Here is a 24361-nt window from a genome sequence, read left to right as displayed (position 1 = left end):
CCCGATGGAGCAGAAGCTTCTTAATCAACCTCGGCAATGACCAAATGTGGCCCACTATGATGATGTTTTGACACCCCTGGGCTACACTGTCTAAAGCCATTTTCTGAGAGATTGTGTACAATTATTTTTACTAAGAATACTGGAACAAACATTTCTATTCTCACTAAGAATAATGGAACAAACATGCTTAAAACAGAATAATCAGATTTATTCAAAACAGTCAACTTTCATAAAGAACACATGTACATAAAGTATTTACAAACATGTGCATAGCCCAAAAATTGGACAATAACACTTTTGATAGATAAATGGTGTGTGTATTACTATACGCAATAATGGAGGTCTATGAGATATTGACAGGGGTTGAACTTGCAGCCAATCAATTAGATGCTTTATACAATCTGAGTAAGAAAGCAGCTCAACTGAGCTGTTGACAACCAAATGTAAAATAAATTAAACATAACTTTTGTTTACCATATTTTATCATGCCATTTAGTAAAATGATCATGTGGTTTTCATTATTGGACATAGTTTTACACAAACATTCAAAGATGGTTAAAAACCAGGACGTGAACGATAGCAAAACGGGAACCTGATTAATCACACATGTTCAGTACTAAATGTATATAAAATGGGATATTACATGACTGTACAATGTTGTTGACCTCAAACATAATTTTGGAATCATGAAATTACTAATATGTCGTTATTTATTAATTTGAGGAACTCAAATATGCTCTACCAGGCAGTTGAGATGCCCATTAAAGGAATGCTATTTAGACAAAGCTAGCAATTATGGACAATGGAGAAACATTGTCGTGGGATTTTTTTGTCTGCAAATATAAATATATTTTCATATTCATACCAGTGTTTAAAGTCTGCCTGTTATCTTCAATTTATTTCACAAATGTTTTCAGGACATGTAATTTTACAGGTATTATGAGCATATAAACAGTAAACATTAATGTATATATATTTGAATACTCATATATTGACACACAACTATATCAGTCATAATTTATCTTGGCCTGTCTTCCATTATAAGTAACTGAAGCAGACATGACGTTAATTAATGTACCATTTCTCAGATGATTTAAAAAGCATATGTAAAATCCAATACAAAATTAGTTTAACCTAATTGGGCAACTGAACAGGCTGGTTGAGATTTTAGCAATCAAATACAAATTATTTATGGCCTATATTAAGGTTAAATACACATATTTTTCAGAAGAAAAAAAGATGTGCAGTTAAAGGGTTAATGTGTTGACAGCATAGTGTCCAGCTGTGTGAAGGATTCAACCTTTTCTTTGTGCTTGCCTCGCCAAAGACTGAAACTCTTGGTGTGAAGTGGGATTTCAACACAAGAGACAGATTTCAAAGCATCTGCCATCATTTTCTTGACAATTGATGTTCTTACTGTGAACAGAATGAAAATCTGCAAGCCCTGTGGAGCGAAAGCAAAAACACAAAGACATTATCAAGTTTTTTCAGGAACACACAAGGACAAACAAAAGGTAGCGTTTCAATAAAAACCAGCTCAATTTATTTATGTTTAGTATGTGTCTAATTTTCAAATCATGTCTGGATTCTGTGGTACAATAGTACACTAGTATTTATAGTTTACATTTGAGTCATTTACCAGACGCTCTTATCCAGCGTGACTTACAGTAGTGAGTGCATACATTTACTACCTGAGTGGTGGTGAGTACACAGAAGGAGATGTTGAGTATGGTGTACATGGTCTGGTTCTGTGTAATGAGCAACAGATAGCCCAGGATCCAGGAGAGACCGAGCACCACAGCCAGAGAAAAGCTACCGAGGAACTTCTTCTTCATCGATGTGTGTCTTGTACTGGGAAACATAACCAACATACTTAGAATGCTGTAATGCTGTGGTATAATAGCACTATGCTTCCATTGACTGAGTGGGTTAGTGCACGGCGATCACTACATTTGATGATTTTCTTACTAACGACAATGAATAATAATAGAATAATAATACATTTTATTTATTACAAGCTTTTAATGGAAAGACAATAAAACATTAACAAGCATGTAAATCAAGACATCTTAATGAATACAACTTTGTACTTTGTGCCTCAAATGCCCCCATTAATGTTACCTGGTTAAATTTGGGTTGGTCTTGCCTGTTGTGACTGCAAAACATGCCAACACCACTGTGTTGAAGATAAGCATGGACGCCACAGGGATCAGGAACCCCCAAAACATTGGCAGCTTGAAGTCAAAGTTCCCCTTTGGATCGAGGGCAGCAAGCCAGCAACTGAGAGGTCAAATGAATGAGTTAGAGAGTGGGACAATGTGACAGACAAAACAGAACGCCTGTTATTTGAGTAACGTGGTACGAAGTAAACAAGAAACCTTTGAAAGAAATAGAACATTATTTTAATAACTTATGTTTGAACTTTTTATATTGCTATTGGCCAATTATTAGCATACATTACAAAACATGCATACGAACATTGATAGGGATAACCTTTTACAGCATGAGTTATAAAATGTTATAAAGCAATTGCCCCACTTTAATTTAAATTGAACCTTTTATACAATAACCACTGAAGATTAAGTAAATTGCAGCACAGTACTCAGGTGTAATACGGGTAGTGTAGTACAGTAGAGTAAGGTATAGAACAGTACAGCACAGTACACAACAGCGAAGTATAATATAGTACAGAGAAGTAATCCAGTAGTAATATAGTACAGTATCGACTCACAATTCCTCCTGCCTGTAACCCAGTGGATCATCCACTCTGTAACTAATTCCTAAGGTGAGAGCCACCACAACCGCAGGCAGTCCTAAAGGACAGAGAACGATGTTGTTATTTCCTGGTAGATTTGCATGCAGCCATATACAGAGTATATACACTACACATACATCCTCTAAAGACATATCATCACTATAAAAGTTGCTTTTAAGTTCTATTTCAGGCTTATTATCTAGCATTAGATAAAATATCACCTAGCATTAGTTTTGGTTCAAGGAGCCAAGGGCTAATGCCAGCCAAAGCTTCAGAAACAACTAAATACTTTATTTTCCTCCATGCTACCCTACCCCATCCGATGGCCACAGTATAGGCTGTGAAGTGTGACGGGCTGGTGGCCAGGCTGTTTCTGATCATCAGGAAGACATGTGTGGCGTACAGTGTGTTCCAGGTGAAAGTCCCCAACAGGAAGTACTGCAGCAGGACTGCCACTGCAGTACAGGGCCCTCTGTCCCGCTCTGTGTGTGTGTCGGACGGGGGGAGAACGTTGTCCTCCTGTATTTCAGGTTTGTCCAGCTGTTTATGAGGGTTGTCCACTCCCAACATGAAGAGGAGGGTGAAGATCAGGAGACACATGCAGACGCTCACTAAGAGGACTGTTGGGTTGGTTTTGCGTGATTTCCTGGGGACAGGTGATAGACAAGACTGTCAGGGAAGTTATATATGTAGTTATGGATGTGTTGGTTCATTAATGGTGGGTTTCATAATGGTTTCACCTATCAAGTCCTGTTGGATCAGACAAAGGGCTTATTTACACTATTGAGATGCACCGAATATTTTGAATTGGTTCTGGAACCCTGTAGGATCTTACCTGGTTGTGATCTGGAATGTTATTGTATATTTTGAATTGGTTCTGGAACCCTGTAGGATCTTACCTGGTTGTGATCTGGAATGTTATTGTATATTTTGAATTGGTTCTGGAACCCTGTAGGATCTTACCTGGTTGTGATCTGGAATGTTATTGTTAAACTCAACCCAATGATGGACATGGAACATCCCAATATGGTGATCCAGTTTAGCGCTTCAGCGTATTTCAAATCCCTCCTGAACGACTGTAGAAAGAAAATAAAAAATACATTTCAACACTAAGTTTCTGTCTCAGTCATACTGTATAAAGTCCTCGCCCCTCATGTGTCTGGATATGCTGTGGTAAACCATAGGTCAGCGGTTCCAACACTAGGGGTCGCCTGATATGAAAATGGGGTCGCAGGAGAATATCCAAAATCCTGCAAAAAAATATATATATACAGTATATAAAATAATGAGTGTCTTTATTTCTCAAAATCACTGCAATGTGGATAACCTTAAAAATCTAAATGAAAATGATTAAAATGTAAAACATAAAAATCAACCAGAGAGCGCCCTTAGATAGTGGGAAAAGGCCGCACTTGACCGCTGCCCTTGAATCATTCCCACTTGAGGTGACCACATTTAAAATACAAAAATGCGAGACAACAGGAGAATTTGCGGGACAGTGTAACCTACCCTGTACCTACCTTCAAAATAGGCCAATGCATCATCGCTGTCAATCATGAATGATAATTCTTCATATTTTGCCAGTGAAATGTCCAAACTGCGTCTGATTGCCAATCGTTTGATCTCAATCAGATTCATGAGAATATGCATTTAGATCTTATTGAGTTACTGTTTCATGCACAAATTAGAGCAGATGGTGTTAAACTATATAGCCTTCCTGAATTTTTTCAATCAAAGCACATTCTGCCTAGTGCCATGATCATTTTTTGGGACTATTCATCTAACCATCCTAAATCTCATGAGGTGGTGTTTTTAGTGTAATAGTAACGTTATACTATGCTATTATATTTGATTCTGTTATGTAGAATACTAAATAATAATTATGTGATCTTCCAAGATATTGATTCAGCTTTTTTATACAATGGCTGGGTCTGATCCTGAATGCTGATTGGTTAAAACTGCATTCCAGCCGGTGTCTATTCCACACGTTATCACAGACTAAATCTATGACGTTAAAATGCCTATTTACTCTGTTCCATCTGACTGTGCAATCCACTATCTCATCAGCCCAGCCAATCAATGTATAAACTTGATCTCCACTATAAAAAGCATCTAGCTATTATCTCACATTTCTTTTTGTTTTCTACATTGTAGATTTGACAGGGAGGCAACGTTTCTCAGCCAGTTGAAATCATGAATCAGCTGGCATCATTTTTATGGATATATACAAAGAAATGTAAATTGGTAAAAGGACAAACAAAACAAAGTGCAGCTAATTTGCAGTCTTTCCAGCTTCAGTTTGAAGTGATTGTGTTTGCTGTGTTGTTGTTGGCTAGCTCCTCTAAACAACAGTGTCCTGACAAGTGAGCACATTTTCTATGCCAGGCGAAATTGCATCCAAATAAATGTCACTAGAAAACAGCTTAAACAAATGCAAATGCAGCTACTTTGCTGTTGTTTTGGCTGCAATTTTTGACGTGACTGTAAGTCACTAATACAAGACTAGTAAAGGCCCAATGCACTATTGTTGAGGAAATATTTATAATTATTTTCACATTTTTCAGGGGGTGCTGCACCTTCAGCACCATACTTTCCACTGCTATGCCTATATCTTCAGTCTAATATGGCTATTCACTTACTTTTCTAGCTCTTCATCAGAAGCTTTTTGAAGTAGTTAGGCCTAAATGTCCTCTCCGAGTTTGCTGGAATTTAGTCTGTCTGAAAGGTTTTGAGAAATATTGGTTGATGATAGGCCTAGGTCTCATCTTGTGCTGAGCAGAATATCAGATCTCAACACTGATTGGAGAAAAGTCTTTAACATCACCATGGCTGTAAGCTACCACATCCTTATGATATACAGGTATGTCATAGCGCAACGGGACTGCAAGAGACAGGTTGGAATATCTGACTGAAATACGGGACAAAGACAGGTTTTTTCTAAATTGGTGGTGGTGTTTGAATTTGTGGATAAAATGTGGGACGTGATTGTTTGGTTGCGGGATAAAGGTCCAAAATGCAGGACCGGGACATGTGGTCACCCTATTCCCATGGTGAATGGCTAGGCCCACTACTGTATGAAACCACACACTATTTCAGGTATATTACCACAACAATAGATATGGTGAAAACAAGGTGTGGGGAGGCACAGAAACTCACATCAATACCTTTCTCTGATAACACTGTAAAACTAAGAATTGATGCTATAGCTAGCAATCAATAGGAAACTGACTGAACCACTCAAGAACTCCTCAGCTTTCCAAATGGACATTTGTTGTGAGGGCCGAGATGCCCATTCATTTACTTTTGTTCGCTACATGTCGAGGATGCTATTCACAAGGACATATTGTTCTGTCTTATGATTTTCGAGCATGAAACAGCACAAAGGATGTTCAGTGTGCTGCGTGACTATACTGACGAAAACAGATTCCATAGGATTGAATGGTGGGCAAAAAAAAACAGACTTTGCTGACTTTCTGTGTAATGAAAAGAAATGTGTCGCACTGCCTATGCAACTGTCATATTAGGGTAACTGAACGCAAGCATGCAGGAGAAATACTAAACTATTCTAACATTCTGCAGATGAGTGACGGTAGATTCAGAGGAGTAAATGTCTTATTGGAGAGAAATCCGTTTGAGTGTGATCCTGACTTAGTTGACATGCCGGGAAGTGACATTGAAAAGCTGATCGACCCATCATATGACCGAATGCTGCAGACAACGCATTTTGGTTCCTGACTCAAAGGGAATAAATACCCAGCCGTCTCCCTCTGAGTATTACAACTCATGGTACCCCTTGACAGCTCATATCTGTGTGAGGCTGGAATTAGTGTACTAGTCTGCATTAAAACCAAAGAAGACAAGCAGAAACACTGTTAAAATGTTTTGCAATTGACTGCCATAGCCCTGAATAAAAAGTAAACATTGGCTCTTAATTACTACAAAACATTAAAGTGTTATGTTCTGTTAATTACTGATGTCCCCTTTAAGAACGGAGCACCCTTGGTCATGCGCAGTGTTGCTCTATGTTGTTCTAGTAAATAAACTTCAGTTAGTGTTAAACACGGCTGCTAGAATCTTGACTAGAACCAAAAAATGTGATCATATTACTCCAATGCTAGCCTCCCTACACTGGCTTCCTGTTAAGGCTAGGCCTGATTTCAAGGTTTTACTGCTAACCTACAAAGCCTTACATGAGCTTGCTCCTATCTATCTTTCTGATTTGGTTCTGCCGTACATACCTACACGTACGCTACGGTCACAAGACGCAGGCCTCCTAATTGTCCCTAGAATTTCTAAGCAAACAGCTGGAGGCAGGGCTTTCTCCTATAGAGCTCCATTTTTATGGAATGGTCTGCCTATCCATGTGAGAGACGCACACTCTGTCTCAACCTTTAAGTCTTTATTGAAGACTCATCTCTTCAGTAGGTCATATGATTGAGTGTAGTCTGGCCCAGGGGTGTGAAGGTGAACAGAAAGGCACTGGAGCGACAAACCACCCTTGCTGTCTCTGCCTGGCCGGTTCCCCTCTCTCCACTGGGATTCTCTTGGGTGCCTTGAGCCCTAGGACCATGCCTCAGGACTACCTGGCCTGATGACTCCTTGCTGTCCACAGTCCACCTGGTCGTGCTGCTGCTGCTGCTCCATTTTCAACTGTTCTGCCTGCGGCTATGGAACCCTGACTTGTTCACCGGACCTGCTGTTTGACTCTCTCTCTCTCTCTACCGCACCTGCTGTCTCAAACTCTGTCTGATTGGCTATGAAAAGCCAACTGACATTTACTCCTGAGGTGCTGACCTGTTGCGCCCTCTACAACTACTGTGATTATTATTATTTGACCCTGCTGATCATCTATGAACGTTTGAACATCTTGGCCATGTATTGTTATAATCTCCACCCGGCACAGCCAGAAGAGGACTGGCCACCCCTCATAGCCTGGTTCCTCTCTAGGTTTCTTCCTAGGTTTTGGCCTTTCTAGGGATTTTTTCCTAGCCATCGTGCTTCTTCATCTGCATTGCTTGCTGTTTGGGGTTTTAGGCTGGGTTTCTGTAAAGCACTTTGTGACATCGTCTGATGTAAAAAGGGCTTTATAAAAAAAAAAAGATTGATACTTGTACTAACTAGCTTTAGTAAATGTGAAGCTCCAGTTCACTTCCTTGTATTCAGTCTTTCTTATTATATACATTAGTAATAAGAGCTAAGACACTACAATGGCGACAAGGATGATTACCTACATTGTGCATCACGAATGCAGACGGGGCTCGTAGAAAGAGAGGAACATTTCAACCCTGTAGCGCAGCAGCTAGCAACCAGTGATGACGAGGGGAGTGCAGATCAAAGACCCGCAGAGCCGGAGGTAAAGAGAATGGATAGCATCGAGTTTGATGACACGCAAGAAAAGGAGGCAACTTACATTGAACATCTGGAACAGTACTTCATTGCAAACAACATTGTACCAGTGCTGTTGAGTTTGATTGGCCCCAAAACGTACAGTTTGCTAAGATATCTGACTGCCTCTCTGAAGCCCTCCAATAAAACATTCACAGAGATTGTGGAGACATTGCAAAATCACCTAAACCACTCCTGATCGCGGAACGTTTTCATTTCCACAAGAGACACCAGAATGAGGGGAGGGTGTTAGTTTCTTCAACTCTGCTACATATGTACTGTCTGAGCATTGCCCGTTTGGAGAGAACCTAAATTACACATTATGGGAAAGATTTGTTTATGGACTGAAACATGAACACATTCAGAAATGTTTGCTCACAGAATCAGATCTCACTTTTGCAAAGGCTGCAAATTGCAAATTGCTGTAGCTATGGAAATCGCGACCAAAGATGCAATTGAGTTGCATAAATACTGTCCTCCTCTCACAAACTAGCCTGCACAAGTTCTCACGCAGTCGACAGCACCCCCGTGTGGCCTACAAATGCAACAGGGATGGTCAGAGCAGAGGACTGCCGTTTCAAAGACAAAATAGAAGGGGGACGTTCAAAGAACATGCAGAGCAAATTACAGTCACAACAGGAAAACTGAGAAAGTGAAAAGGCCTGTGAATGCACTAGCAGAGAACAGTGGCAGTGATTCAGTTGAACAATTCATTGGTACAATGGAGTTAAACACAGTGACTTCTCCCAGCAGTAGCGCAATATCGGTGACACCAGATATCGAAGGCACACCCCTCAAAATGGAGCTGGACACAGGATCTGCAGTGTCTATAATTTCCACAACTGTCTACAATGAGCACTTCAAGGATATCAAGCTGAAGAAAACAAATGTGTTGCTGAAGACCTACTCAGGAGAGACATTGAGCCCAATGGTTGCAAGACAGAGTGAATTATGGGGAGCAAACACAGCAGTTACAGGTGTATGTGGAGCCTGGAACTGACCCCCTATTTGTTCGCAGGGAATGGCTGTCTAAAATAAAGCTGAACTGGTGTGACTTGAAAATGCTCCACACATCCCAGCCTAAAAGGAAAGGCACAAACCAAACACTGGAACACTTGCTGAAGAAAAATGCCACCGTTTTCAGTGATCAGATGGCAACAGTAAAAGGCTTCACAGCCAAACTCGTACTGGGAGATGATGCAATCCAAAATTCTGCAAAGCCAGATCTGTTCCATACTCCCTGAGACCAAATGGTGGAAGCGGAAATGGAACGCTTGCAAGATACAGGAATCCTGAAGAAAGTGGACAGAAGCGAATGGGCCACGCCCATTGTTCCTATTGTAAGGGAAAATGGCTGTGTTAACTGTGAAGGCTTACCTGCAGCTACCGGTTGAAGAGAGGTTCAAACAGTACCTGACAATAAACATACACAAAAGGTATTTACAGGTATAACCGCCTGGTTTTTGGCAATGCATCGGCCCAACCATTTGGCAACAAACTATTGACCAGAGTTTGCAAGGAATCCCATGAACCCAGTGCATCGTAACAGGACGCACAGACAAAGAGCACCTGGCTAACCTGGAAGAGGTCCTGAGAAGACAAAGAGTACGGACTGCAGGCAAAATTACAGAAGTGTGAGTTCCTCAAAGACAAGATTGTCTTCTGTCGACATGAAATTGACCGCAATGGATTGCCCAAAACACAGGACAAAAATCAATGCAGTGGTACAGGTACCACGACAGCAAAATGTGACTGAAGTGAGATCTTTCTCTGGACAGATCAATTACTACAGAAGATTCCTCCCAAACCTTTCAGCAGTACTCCAGCCTCTCAATCAGCTCCTGGAAAAGAATAGTACATGTCAGTGGACAGCAGTGTGAAAATGCGTTTAAAACTGCTCATCACAGCTGAACATGTCCAGATGCATTGAAGTTGGTTTGTGATGCGTCCCCTTATGGCTTAGCGACCATCCTTCACACACACTGAAAGATGGGTCAGAGAGGCCAGTGGATTTTGTATCACAAATGTTGAATGATGCAGAGAAAAACTACTCACAAATCGACAAAGAAGCACTGGCGCTAGTGTGGGACGTCAAGAAATTCCACACCTATATGGCAAGAGTTTCACAATGGTTACGGATCCCCAGCTGTTGATTTTCAGTCAAAAGAAAGGCATTTCGACAATGACAGCAGCCAGGTTACAGCGATACGCTTTGTTCCTTGCCGGTCATATGTATGTCACTGAGTTTATGCAGCCATCCCTCCACACAAATGCAGATGGATTACACAGACTGTGCTGTACAAGAGAAAGACAAAGGAGTGTGGATGCAGTGGACATTTTTCATACCTCTCAGCTTGAGGCAGTACCTGTCAAATCAAATCAAATTGTATTTGTTGCATGCGGCGAATACAACAGCTTGGGGGTAGAAGCTGTTAAGGAGCCTTTTGGTCCTAGACATGGCGCTCCGGTACCGCTTGTCATGCAGTAGCAGAGAGAATAGTCTATGACTTGGTGACTGGAGGCTTTGACAAGTTTTAGGGCCTTCCTTTAACACAGCCTAGTATATGCTGTAGGTCCTGGATGTCAGGAAGCTTGCCCCCAGTGATGTATTGGGCCGTACGCACTACCCTCTGTAGCACCCTACGGTCAGATGCCAAGCAGTTGCCATACCAGGCAGTGATGCAACCAGTCAGGATGCTCTCGATGGTGCAGCTGTAGAACTTTGAGGATCTGGGGACCCATGCCAAATCTTTTCAGTCTCCTGAGGGGGAAAAGGTGTTGTCTTGCCCTCTTCTCAACTGTCTTGGTGTGTTTGGACCATGATATTTTGTTGGTGATGTGGACACCAAGGAACTTGAAACTCTCGACCCGCTCCACATCAGCCCCGTTGATGTTAAATGGGGGCCTGTTCGGCCCTCCTTTTCCTATAGTGTACGATCAGCTCCTTAGTCTTGCTCACATTGAGGGAGAGGTTGTTGTCCTGGCACCACACTGCCAGGTCTCTGACCTCCTCCCTATAGGCTGTCTCGTCGTTATCGGTTGTGTCGTCAGCAAACTTGATGATGGTGTTGGAGTTGTGCTTGGCCACGCAGTCGTGGGTGAACAGGGAGTACAGGAGGGGACTAAGCACGCACCCCTGAGGGGCCCCAGTGTTGAGGATCAGCGTGGCAGATGTGTTGTTGCCTACCCTTACCACCTGGGGGCGGCCCATCACGAAGTCCAGGATCCAGTTGCAGAGGGAGGTGTTTAGTCGCAGGATCCTTAACTTAGTGATGAGCTTTGTGGGCACTATGGTGTTGAACGCTGAGCTATAGTCAATGAACAGGTTTCTCACATAGGTGTTCCTTTTGTCCAGGTGGGAAAGGGCAGTGTGGAGTGCGAATGAGATTGTGTCATCTGTGGATCTGTTGGGGCGGTATGCAAATTAGAGTGGGTCTAGGGTTTCCAGCATGATTGTGTTGATGTGAGCCATGACCAGCCTTTCAAAGCACTTCATGGCTACCGACGTGAGTGCTACGATAGTACAGGGACACATCCGAGGTGAGGATTTACAGATTTACCCCCGTGAACAACTGTGTCACGGCTGGGGTCCGCCCCTAAATATAGACCCCATGGCTGCGACACACGTTTTCTTTCATTTTTTCCGGCAGACGTCCGTATGGTTTGAGGTTAAAACTTTATGAAGTTCACTTGGTAAGTCGCTGGTTAGTGTACTGTAATATCTTGCGTTGAAGTGTACTCACTGGCTGTTTGCAGCCTGGAGCAGCTGTGGCCAGCCTCTCCTCTCAAGTGTTCCACTTGCTGCGCGCTGTTGATCAGTATCTTCCGCCCATGGTTTGTCGTACTTGCTTTTGTTTCGTTAGCGTTACACTACGACTCTGTGTGCATCCATTAGTATGGTGGCTCTTTCTGGCAAAAACTGTACTTTACCATACACAACTTGTCGACTGGCTTGTTCTATGTGTGTGTTGTGAATTGCTTTAACACGCTGCTCCAATACCTGCAGTCTCGCTTGGATGAGGGCTTGGCAACCTCTACACTGAGAGGATATTTGGCTGCCATATCTGCCTGCCATGTGGGGTGGATGGACAGGCCAGTGGGGCGCCATCCCTTGGTCTCCATTTTTATGAAGGGGGTTCGTCGCCTGCGTGTAGCTAGGACACACTCAATACCGAGCTGGGATCTGGATGCGGTCTTGGCAGCTTCGGCAAAGCCGCCTTTCGAACCGTTGGAGTTTTCCTCCCTCTCTATGAAGGTGGCTTTCTTGGTAGCTATTACTTCCATGAAGAGGGTGGGTGAGCACCATGCTCTTTCGGTAAGTTCTGAGTGCTACCGGATGGACCCCGGTGGGAGGAGCATATCTCTCCGCACCAACCCTTCATTCCTCCCGAAGGTTCTGTCAGACAGGCATGTGAACATCCCTTTTATCCTGACTGCTTACGACCCCCCGGCAGTGAGGGGGAGTCTGGGCCTCCCTACGGGCATGTTGTGCCCTGTGAGGGCACTGGCTGCCTTTGTGGAGCAGACACGGTCAGTGAGAACAACAGACCAGCTCTTTGTCTGCTATGGTGAGAGAGTCCTGAGGGCTGGGTTATCAAAGCAGAGGCTCTCTCACTGGATCGTGGACACGATTAAAACAGCATACTGCCTGGCAGGCAGGCCAGTGCTGGGATCTGTGGGGGCACATTCAACACGAGGTGTGGCTGCGCTCTGGGCTCTACTGAGAGCCTACTGGCATAGCCCCTCGCTGATATCTGTGCTGCGGCCAGCTAGGCTTCCTCTTGCTCCTTTGCCAGGTACTATCGGATAAATGTGGCACCTCCCTCTGCGGTTGGTTCAGCGGCCCTGGGCGTCGCTGGGACCCGTTCCTCATTGACGGACCCTGCATCTCGGTCCCGCGCTGGGACTTCGCCGCTGGCTGGCCAGGTCCCTCTAGCACCGACTAAATCTGGTACAGGTATACCAATATATTGGAGTGATCCAATATAGTGAAACATAACAAAAGTTACGTATGTGAGCTATATGGATCACTACAATTCTCTACGGTGCTAGAGGCTCCTCAAAAAGTATGTAGAGAACGTGTGTGGCGGCCATGGGGTCTATACATAGGGGCGGACCGCAGCCGTGACAGGTGTACACGGGAGTAAATCTGTAAATCCTCACCTCGGATGTATCACTCTGCCATGGAGTGACACCAATATATTGGAGTGAACCATATAGCTCACATAACCGTGGTTTCATATGTAACCTTTGATGTTTGATGTGGGGATTGAGAGTCATCATACCCCAGAAATACAAACATCAGCTTTTGCAGCAACTACATGAAAGGCATGTTGTAATTGTCAAAATGAATCTGCTCGCGAGGAGCCACTTCTGGTGGCCCGGGCTGGATCAACAGATCGAAAACATGGCAAAGAACTGTTGCGGATGTTTGGAAACTCTTCACATGCCTGCTCCTGCCCCAGTCCACTTATGGGAATAGCCCATTGCAGAGAATTCATGTGGACGCCGGCCCCTTTGAAAAGCTTCTGGTTATAGTTGATGCCAATTCCAAATGGACAGAGGTGTTTTGCACGGACTCCTCCACCTCAGCTCAGATTATAGTGTCTCAGAACAACTTTTACTCGCTTCGGATTGGCTCTGCAGCTGGCAAGCGACAAAGTGCAAGCTTTTGTAAGTGATGAGTTTTCAAGATTCATGTCAGCCGGGAGCACTATCTCCGAACAGTACAGGAAGTGATGGTGCGAGATTACAGAAGGGGAAGGAAATGGACAAGAGGGACCGTACACGCACAAACGGGACCCAGAACTTACCAGGTTCAAGTGAGCCCAGACATAATGTGGCGGCGTCACATTAACCAAATGCATTCCACGGAAAACAGCACAACAATCGAGAGAGAACAGGCACAGAGAGCTCCTGGGAGAGACACACAGGGAACTGTAGAGGACGGTGGGACGGTACAGAGACCCTAGGCTGAGAGAAGGGAACGTGTGGATGAAGGTGCTGCTATAGCAGAAACTATTATGGACCAAGCACACACTGCAGATGTGCAGGAGACTCCAGACAATCCAAGGCGATACTCAGAACGAAGACACCAGACAGACTGGACTTATAAACAAACAAACACAAACAAAAATGAACTGTTCAAGTTCATATCAAAAGATGCAAAATAACTACAACAAGTTCTGGAAAATGTTTCAGTTGTGGTTTGGTAGAAGTAACTCTGATTGTATAAGAGAAGGAATGTCATCTTCTGTTAATTACTGATATCTCCTTTAAGAACAGAGCACCGTACTTGCACTAACTAGCTTTAGCAAATGTGAAGCTCCAGTTCACTTCCTTGTATTGGAGACTTTCTTATTATATCCATTAGTAATAAGAGCTACGACACTACAAAATGGTTGGGTCACGAGAATCTTCAGATATCAAAATGGGGTCATGTTTCAAAAAAGTCTAGGAACCCCTCCATAGGTCAGAGTGTGGTCAGTAAAAAGGGAGATTAGGGCAACTAGCTACTCACCATCAGCACAGCGAAGTTAGTGGTGTGATTACAGAAACATTGCAGGCCGTCTTCTGAGTGGTTGGCTTTGGAGCAGCCAAAGGTGCTCCAGTCTTTCAACGTGTAGTTCCATGACACGCAGGCAAAGTCATAGAGGGAGGCGTTGGGGACAGCCTGAGAAGTGAGAACAGAAACAAACTCACTGAAAATCCTTCAGTAAAAGACATGCATTCACAGTTCTCATCTTTTTTTAAATCTAAGTCAATTGTGAAGTCTAACAGGTTTAAGTAAATGTGGGAAAGAAGAAATACCAATTATGATAGATTGTATTATGTACAAGACAACATATGTTCCCTGTAGCGGATAAGCATCAATGGAGAACTTCGATCAGGGGTGTCAAACATGTGACTTAGATAATGAATAACTTCCCAATGCATTTCGCAGAGATTGTGGACCACTGTGTGTTTATTGATTCCATCAGAAATCTTACTGTGGGCTTGAAGAGCATCTCAACATGTAACCCAGACACCTGTCCCGGGTTAGCAGAGATGACCCTTCTGCTGGTCCCTGAAGAAGCTCTGAAAGCCCTGGACCTGAAGAACCGGTCGTTTTGGTAGAGTACAAAACCAATGGAGTGGTTTGTGTTTTTACTACGTAAAACTGAGTGGAGTGAGAGAGAGGGGAGAGAGGGAGGGAGAAAGAGAGATTGTTGTTCATATCAGGACTTCATATACATGAGTAGCTTGACCTTGCCTTGAGGGCTTATCTCGATAGTGACTCTAAATCTAAACGTTTGGAGACGACAAAGAGCAGTAAGCTCTCTTGGTGAAAGCGGTACAAGGAAATTGAAGCTTGAGTTTATACACTATGTTTGCATACCAACATTGGCTCACCTGGTGGGAATTCTATGACAATCTGGACATCAGTAGCACCTCCTTTGTCAGCTATCAGTTCAGAGGTATTAGTGTTGAGATGAATTCTGTTGGCCACAAAATTACCAGATCTTCCTGGAGAAGGAGATTCATTTGATTTAGCAATTTAAAGCAGAACAATATATTGTTACTTCTGTACCACAGAAGGTGGGCGGCACATTACTTTGGGAGGACGGGCTCATGGTAACGGCTGAAGCAGAATAAGTGGAATTGTATCAACTACATCAATGTGTTTTATGCCATTCCATTCGCTCCGTTCCAGCCATTAATATGAGCCATCTTCAGCCACCACAGTTCTGTAGTACAACAAATCAAATCCATACCAAACCTTACTGACCAACAGAGGAGAAACATTAGAAAAATTAGAAGTTTTACCCAGTCTGTCAACACAGATATAAACTATCACTTTAAATGCCAGTATGTAGGTTCACTAGCAGTCTCACTCACCAGTCAGAGCAGTAAACTGGATCCCTACTGAGTCACTTGGTACTTGGACAGACTGGACTACCAGGTTGGGCTGAACCACCAAGGACACATTATTGTGCTGGTCCAGGGGAAACTTCTCCAGGGTCTCTGTGAGCCTGGGAGAGAAACACAGAAAAACATTAGTTTACATGCACCATGCAGACACGCAGAGGCACACGTACACCCATAAACTCAAGCATATACAGAAATACACACCACCATGCATGCACGCTCACACACACACACACACACACACACACACACACACACACACACACACACACACACACACACACACACACACACACACACACACACACACACACACACACACACACACACACTCCAGTACGTTTGGACAGCGTCTCTCTCCTGTGTACTCTCCTCACAGGCATTCAACAGCTGACTGATGGTAGTTACAGCTGCCACTGCGATGTCCTGCAACATAATCAAAACCAGGGGATGACCCTCAAGTGTTCAAATCACTGCAGTAACAACCTCACGTTTCTCTCCAGAACATGTCATAGTTCAAGACTTGATTTCAAAACATGTTATACCTCTGTGATATGTGCAGACTGAAGCAGTGTGTTAGCTATCTGAGCTGCTGTGGTGATGTTGTCAGCTGACAGCCGCCCTGGTTGGGAGGTCAGGATCTGAGTACTGAAGGCTAACTCTAGTAAATCACCTGAACTGCTGGAGATCTGAATAGAGAGAGACAAGGATTTATATTTTATTTTAGTATTGTTTTTCAACAGAACATTTTATAAGTGGCAGCAACATGCTGAACTGTGAGTACATTTGGATATTAAATTGCCAGTACTAACTAAACTCAGCAAAAAAATAAACAGCCTCTCACTGTCAACTGCGTTTATTTTCAGCAAACTTAACATGTGTAAATATTTGTATGAACATAACAAGATTTAACAACTGAGACATAAATTGAACAAGTTCCACAGACATGTGACTAACAGAAATTGAATAATGTGTCCCTGGACAAAGGGGAGGTCAAAATCAAAAGTAATAGTCAGTGGCAACCAGCTGCATTAAGTACTGCAGTGCATCTCCTCCTCATGGACTGCACGAGATTTGCTAGTTCTTGCTGTGAGATGTTACCCCACTCTTCCACAAAGGCACGCAAGTTCCCGGACATTTCTGGGGGGAATGGCCCTAGCCCTCACCCTCCAATCTAACAGGTCCCAGACTCTCAATGGGATTGAGATCCGGGCTCTTCGCTGGCCATGGCAGAACACTGACATTCCTGTCTTGCAGGAAATCACGCACAGAATGAGCATTATGGCTGGTGGCATTGTCATGCTGGAGGGTCATGTCAGGATGAGACTTCAGGAAGGGTACCACATGAGGGAGGAGGATGTCTTCCCTGTAACGCACAGCATTGAGATTGCCTGCAATGACAACAAGCACAGTCCGATGATGCTGTGACACACCGCCCCAGACCATGACGGACCCTCCACCTCCAAATCGATCCCACTCCAGAGTACAGGCCTCGGTGTAATGCTCATTCCTTCGACGATAAACGCAAATCCGACCATCACCCCTGGTGAGACAAAACCGTGACTCGTCAGTGAAAAGCACTTTTTGCCAGTCCTGTCTGGTCCAGCGATGGTGGGTTTGTGCCCATAGACGACGTTGTTGCCGGTCATGCCTTACAACAGGCCTACAAGCCCTCAGTCCAGCCTCTCTCAGCCTATTGCGGACAGTCTGAGCACTGATGGAGGGATTGTGCGTTCCTGGTGTAACTCAGGCAGTTGTTGTTGCCATCCTGTACCTGTCCCGCAGGTGTGATGTTCGGATATACCGATCCTGTGCAGGTGTTGTTACACGTGGTCTGCCATTGCGAGGACGATCAGCTATCTGTCCTGTCTCCCTGTAGCGCTGTCTTAGGTGTCTCACAGTACGGACATTGCAATTTATTGCCTTGGCCACATCTGCAGTCCTCATGCCTCCTTGCAGCATGCCTAAGGCACGTTCACGCAGATGAGCAGGGACCCTGGGCATCTTTCTTTTGGTGTTTTTCAGTCAGTAGAAAGGCCTCTTTAGTGTCCTAAGTTTTCATAACTCTGACCTTAATTGCCTACCGTCTGTAAGCTGTTAGTGTCTTAACGACCGTTCCACAGGTGCATGTTCATGAATTGTTTATGGTTCATTGAACAAGCATGGGAAACAGTGTTTAAACCCTTTACATTGAAGATCTGTGAAGTTATTTGGATTTTTACGAATTATCTTTGGAAGACAGGATCCTGAAAAGGGATGTTTCTTTTTTTGCTGAGTTTATGTGGCTCAGTTGGTAGAGAATGGCACTGGCAACGCCAGGGTTGTGGGTTCGATTCCCACAGGGACTAGTATGAAAATGTACGCACTCACTACTATAAGTCACTCTGGATAAGAGCGTCTACTAAATGTAAAAATAAAATGTTACGTAAAACACAAGAAATAAAAAAAATAACGTTTCTCATCAACTGTTAAGCAGAATAAAGGAACACAATAGATGATCTGAAGGTAAGAGCCAGTTGTTACTGATCTTCAGACTGTAAGATCCACTCCTCATAATGATAACTGTAACTGACCTGAAGAACGCTAAATCAAGACTAGTCATAAATCAAGATAATAAAAAAATATACCTTGACTTACATTTCCTTGAATGTCACTGAGGGTTAATTCACACTGCAGCTCGTGAGGAGGGCCAAACATCGGAGATCCAGTGTCATTCAAACATCTTGCTGAGGCTTTTGGTAAACCAGCTGGAGGAACCAAGATAAAAACATACTCAAGATTTTGTGTTACCTATTACAACATTAATTAGGACTGTAAAAGACGAATACATTTTTGTCATTTCAGGTGAATAAAAGTAACATACCACTGGTTGTCTTCTCATCACACAATTTTTCTGAATAAGCAGACCAGCCAACCGTTGTTCTTGGGAAGGAAAAATCACCAATGATGGTGGAATTGCAGAAATTCCCTATCGAAGTAAAATACATTTCAACATGGACCAAATGTATGACTGCAAACGTGAAGTATACATTCTGAATAATGTAATAATGTTGTGGACTGTGAATGTGAGATCCAGGGTTAGGTATAGTAGTGGAGTGGTGTGTACTGTGAATGTGAGATCCAGGGTTAGGTATAGTAGTGTACTGGTGTGTACTGTGAATGTGAGATGCAGGGTTAGGTCTAGTATTGTAGTGGTGTGTACTGTGAATGTGAGATCCAGGGTTAGGTATAGTATTGTAGTGGTGTGTACTGTGAATGTGAGATCCAGGGTTAGGAGTAGTATTGTAGTTGTGTGTACTATGAATGGTAGTTCCAGGGTTAGGTGTAGTATTGCAGTATTGTGCAGGAGTCTGAATGGTAGATCCAGGGTTAGGTATAGTATTGCAGTATTGTGGAGGAGTCTGAATGGTAGATCCAGGGTTAGGTATAGTAGTGTAGTATTGTGCAGGAGTCTGATTGGTAGATCCAGGGTTAGGTATAGTAGTGTAGTATTGTGGAGGAGTCTGAATGGTAGATCCAGGGTTAGGTATAGTAGTGTAATATTGTGGATGAGTCTGAATGGTAGTTCCAGGGTTAGGTATAGTAGTGTAGTATTGTGCAGGAGTCTGAATGGTAGATCCAGGGTTAGGTATAGTAGTGTAGTATTGTGCAGGAGTCTGAATGGTAGATCCAGGGTTAGGTATAGTAGTGTAGTATTGTGCAGGAGTCTGATTGGTAGATCCAGGGTTAGGTATAGTAGTGTAGTATTGTGCAGGAGTCTGAATGGTAGATCCAGGGTTAAGTATAGTAGTGTAGTATTGTGCAGGAGTCTGAATGGTAGATCCAGGGTTAGGTATAGTAGAGTAGTATTGTGCAGGAGTCTGAATGGTAGATCCAGGGTTAGGTATAGTAGAGGAGTCTGATTGGTAGATCCAGGGTTAGGTATAGTAGTGTAGTATTGTGCAGGAGTCTGAATGGTAGATCCAGGGTTAGGTATAGTAGTGTAGTATTGTGGAGGAGTCTGAATGGTAGATCCAGGGTTAGGTATAGTAGTGTAGTATTGTGCAGGAGTCTGAATGGTAGATCCAGGGTTAGGTATAGTAGTGTAGTATTGTGGAGGAGTCTGAATGGTAGATCCAGGGTTAGGTATAGTAGTGTAGTATTGTGCAGGAGTCTGAATGGTAGATCCAGGGTTAGGTATAGTAGTGTAGTATTGTGCAGGAGTCTGATTGGTTGATCCAGGGTTAGGTATAGTAGTGTAGTATTGTGCAGGAGTCTGAATGGTAGATCCAGGGTTAGGTATAGTAGTGTAGTATTGTGCAGGAGTCTGAATGGTAGATCCAGGGTTAGGTATAGTAGTGTAGTATTGTGGAGGAGTCTGAATGGTAGATCCAGGGTTAGGTATAGTAGTGTAGTATTGTGCAGGAGTCTGAATGGTAGATCCAGGGTTAGGTATAGTGTAAGTGTGAGGATTTACCCTCTGAACAGGTCTCTCCGGTCCACTCATCAGGACAGATACAGACTCCACTCTGCAGCTCACCACCATTGATACAGACCAGAGGAGGGGTTGTGGTGGTAGAGGTGGAGATGGTGGTGGTGTTAGACGTGGTGGTAGAGGTGGTGTTAGAGATGATAGGAGAGGTGGTGGTGTTAGACATGGTGGTAAAGATGGTAGGAGAGGTGGTGGTGGTGTTAGAGATGGTAGGAGAGGTGGTGGTGGTGGTGCTAGAGGTGGTGGGGAGACTGATACTGGTGACAGGGATAGAGGTAGGGTAACCAGTAGTTGGAAGAACAGTAGTATTTATGTAACCAGTAGCTGGAGGATCAGTAGTAGTTAGGTAACCAGTAGTTGGATGACCAGTAGTTGGAGTGTCGGTAGTTGGAGTGGCACTAGCTGAAGAGTCAGGCGTTAAAGGGGCAGTAGTATTTGAGGTAGTTATGTCAATGATGGTTGGAATGGCAGATGACATGGTGAGATTCCCCTGTGATAAAGAGACTTTAAAAAAGATAATTAACTCAGTAAACCACATAAACAAGGATACATAGTGTCAGTTGCTATAAACATGCTATAAAGATGATCCATGCTGTTCCAGTTTCATTGTGTCTGCATCAGTGTAGAAATGTTTCCTACTGTACTTTATGAGAGAAAGAAGTCATTGTCACTGCCAATAAACGGTAGGCAGTTGATAGCAAAGGCTACTCTGTTATCAACTGTATCTGAGACCTGACAGTAGTCTATTCACAGTATGTAAACAATGTCTTAACAGTAAATCGAAAATGTTTGGATTAAAATAAAGTCTGAAACAATGTCTTCATTGATGCTATTGTATCCCTCACAGCAAACAGACAAAACCTAAATCGCTAATTTCCTATAAATCGAACTTTAAAATTAAATAAACCAAACTGTAAAAACAGTAAGGTTATATATGGGTAATAATCAATTGATAAGTTAAATGCATCATACATTTTTGCACATCTGAATTGAAAGCAATTTTCCAACATAATTCTCAATCACAGAAGACTCTTAACAACAGCATCATACTCGGAGTATACCAAACATTAGGAACACCTTCCTGGTATTGAGTTGCACCTCCACACACTTTCGCCCTCAGAACAGCCTCAACTCGTCAGGACTTGGACTCTACAAGGTGTCGAAAGGGATGCTGGCCCATTTTGACTCCAATGCTTCCCACAGTTGTGTCAAGTTTGCTGGATGTCCTTTGGGTGGTGAACCCTTCTTGATACACACAGGAAATTGTTGAGCATGACAAACCCAGCAGCGTTGCAGTTCTTGAACAAAAACGGTGGGCCTGGCACCTATTTCCATACCTGTTCAAAGGGACTTAAATCTTTTGTCTTGCCCATTCACCCACTGAATGGAACACATACACAATCCATGTCTCAATTGTCTCAAGGCTTTAAAATCCTTCTTTAACCTGTCTCCCCCCCTTCATCTACATTGATTGAAGTAAATTTAACAAGTGACATGAATAAAGCATCATAGCTTTCACCTGGATTCACCTGGCCAAACTGTCATGGAAAGAGCAGGTGTTCTTAATGTTTTGTACACTCAGTGTAGTCTGAACATCTTAAATCACCCTGAATGAATCGAATATAGAGCAAGTCTTACCTGTAGCAAAGACAGCCATAATCCATAGCTCCTTCATCTCTGCTGTTTCCAGGCATGCAGTGTCAGCAGACTGCACATTATTAGGATGTCTGTTGTTCTAATGCTGTGCTGCTCTCCAACTGTCACAGAGACTGTAGTAACATGCAGATACCAGTTAATGATTTACTATTGAAATTAAGGGGGAAGTACTGTACATTGGCTCCAGCACAACCCACATTGTCAACAGGATCAGTAAAGACACACACAAATAAGTCAGCTATGTGACAGGATGAATACAATGGACCAGTCAACCAATAGCATTACCCTTCTCTATGCAAAACATTCTTGGTTGCAGCAGGGAAGGTACAGTACAGTTCATGTTTTGGTAAACAGAACATATTTTTTTCCACTAGATCAGGTGTAATTAGATCTCCTGATTATAGTTGAAGAATAAAACAAAGTAATGGAAGTGTCTTGGAGGTCTGGATTAGAATATGAGGACACTAGAGGGTAGACTTCTCTAGAACAGGGTTTCCCAAACTCAGTCCTGGGGCCCTCCTGGGTGAATGTTTTGTTTTTTGCCCAAGCACTACACAGTAAATTAACATAACCAACTCATCAAGATTTGATTATTTGAATCAAACGACATTGAAATGACTCAAACCACATCAAAACTGTGATGAAATTATAATGGACCTACATGTATAGTCACTTCACTCTGTCTAGCTTGATAAAAGTAATCGAAACAAAAGCTAGACAGTCAGGGAGCCTGGAATATTCCAAAATCGATGGATAGAGGAAGAGTTTGAGCAAATGTTGACTGCGAGGAAGTACTGTATCTAAATGGGGGTCATCGCTGTTGGGTCACCTGACAGGTACTCGCCACCCTGAGTATTCTGGGAGCTGGATGGTACCGTAATCGCTACTCCTTCTTCCTCCTTCAAGGAACTCAGAACCAGAATCCCCTTTATTCACCAAATAATTTTGCATGTACAGGAATCTGACTCTGTGAAATGGTGCTGCCACAATAAACAGAATATACAGACAATAAACAAACAGATTATATACGGACAATATATATATACATATACACACAGTACCAGTCAAATAAACATATATATACTGTATATAGACACATAATTAATTTAGCCTATAGACCAGGCAAAAAAAAAAAGGACAGACTACACAATAACCACCAGGCTAAAAACTACAGACTACACAATAACCACCAGGCTAAAAACTACAGACTACACAATAACCACCAGGCTAAAAACTACAGACTACACTATAAATACCAGGATAAAAACTACAGACTACACTATAAACACCAGGATAAAAACTACAGACTACACTATAAACACCAGGATAAAAACTACAGACTACACTATAAACACCAGAATAAAATCTACAGACTACACTATAAACACCAGGATAAAAACTACAGACTACACTATAAACACCAGGATAAAAACTACAGACTACACTATAAACACCAAGATAAAAACTACAGACTACACTATAACCACCAGGATAAAAACTACAGACTACACTATAAACACCAGGATAAAAACTACAGACTACACTATAAACACCAGGATAACAACTACAGACTACACAATAACCACCAGGATAAAAACTACAGACTACACTATAAACACCAGGATAAAAACTACAGACTACACTATAAACACCAGGATAAAAACTACAGACTACACTATAAACACCAGGATAAAAACTACAGACTACACTATAAACACCAGAATAAAATCTACAGACTACACTATAAACACCAGGATAAAAACTACAGACTACACTATAAACACCAGGATAAAAACTACAGACTACACTATAAACACCAGGATAACAACTACAGACTACACAATAACCACCAGGATAAAAACTACAAACTACACTATAAACACCAGGATGAAAACTACAGACTACACTATAAACACCAGGAATAAACTACAGACTACACTATAAACACCAGGATAAAAACTACAGACTACACTCTAAATACCAGGATAAAAACTACAGACTACACTATAAACTAAGACGAAGGAGTTGATTGTGGACTACAGGAAAAGGAGGACCTGAGCACACCCCCATTATCATCGACGGGGCTGAAGTGGAGCAGGTTGAGAGCTTCAAATTCCTTGGTGTCCACATCACCAACAAACTAGAATGGTCCAAACACATCAAGACAGTCGTGAAGAGGGCACGAC

At 42.8% G+C, this 24361-nt stretch overlaps 1 protein-coding gene across 2 annotated transcripts; it reads right to left on the bottom strand.

Moving 5' to 3' along the window:
- Positions 1-187: 187 nt before the first annotated feature.
- On the bottom strand, positions 188-22301 carry LOC139532513 (adhesion G-protein coupled receptor G7-like). 2 transcript variants are annotated; one of them, XM_071330212.1, is made up of 16 exons: positions 22158-22301; positions 20505-21023; positions 18912-19016; positions 18686-18795; positions 16594-16737; positions 16389-16474; positions 16019-16152; positions 15533-15646; positions 15130-15299; positions 14661-14813; positions 3719-3831; positions 3070-3401; positions 2732-2813; positions 2122-2280; positions 1683-1851; positions 188-1444 (listed from the first exon to the last, which is right to left on the bottom strand). In XM_071330212.1, the coding sequence occupies exons 1-16, from the start codon at positions 22192-22194 to the stop codon at positions 1256-1258; spliced, it is 2616 nt and encodes an 871-aa protein (XP_071186313.1). In that variant the 5' UTR covers positions 22195-22301; the 3' UTR covers positions 188-1255. The 2 variants fall into 2 exon arrangements, with proteins under 2 accessions (XP_071186313.1, XP_071186314.1); XM_071330213.1 differs by having other exon boundaries at positions 1692-1851.
- Positions 22302-24361: the final 2060 nt, after the last annotated feature.

Source organism: Salvelinus alpinus, chromosome 10 (genome assembly GCF_045679555.1).
Source record: "Salvelinus alpinus chromosome 10, SLU_Salpinus.1, whole genome shotgun sequence".
NCBI classification, from domain to species: domain Eukaryota; kingdom Metazoa; phylum Chordata; class Actinopteri; order Salmoniformes; family Salmonidae; genus Salvelinus; species Salvelinus alpinus.
The sequence above is the reverse complement of the archived record's forward strand: the minus strand, read 5'-3'. Positions and strand labels throughout refer to the sequence as shown.

Bases quoted from the DNA above. Each gene is read 5' to 3' on its own strand.
- LOC139532513 (XM_071330212.1), bottom strand. From the start codon at position 22,194: ATGAAGGAGCTATGGATTATGGCTGTCTTTGCTACAG. The intron at 21,024-22,157 runs GTAAGACTTGCT...TCTTTTTTAAAG, and splicing joins TATGGCTGTCTTTGCTACAG to TCTCTTTATCACAGGGGAAT. The intron at 14,814-15,129 runs GTAAGATTTCTG...CTCACTTCTCAG, and splicing joins AGATGCTCTTCAAGCCCACA to GCTGTCCCCAACGCCTCCCT.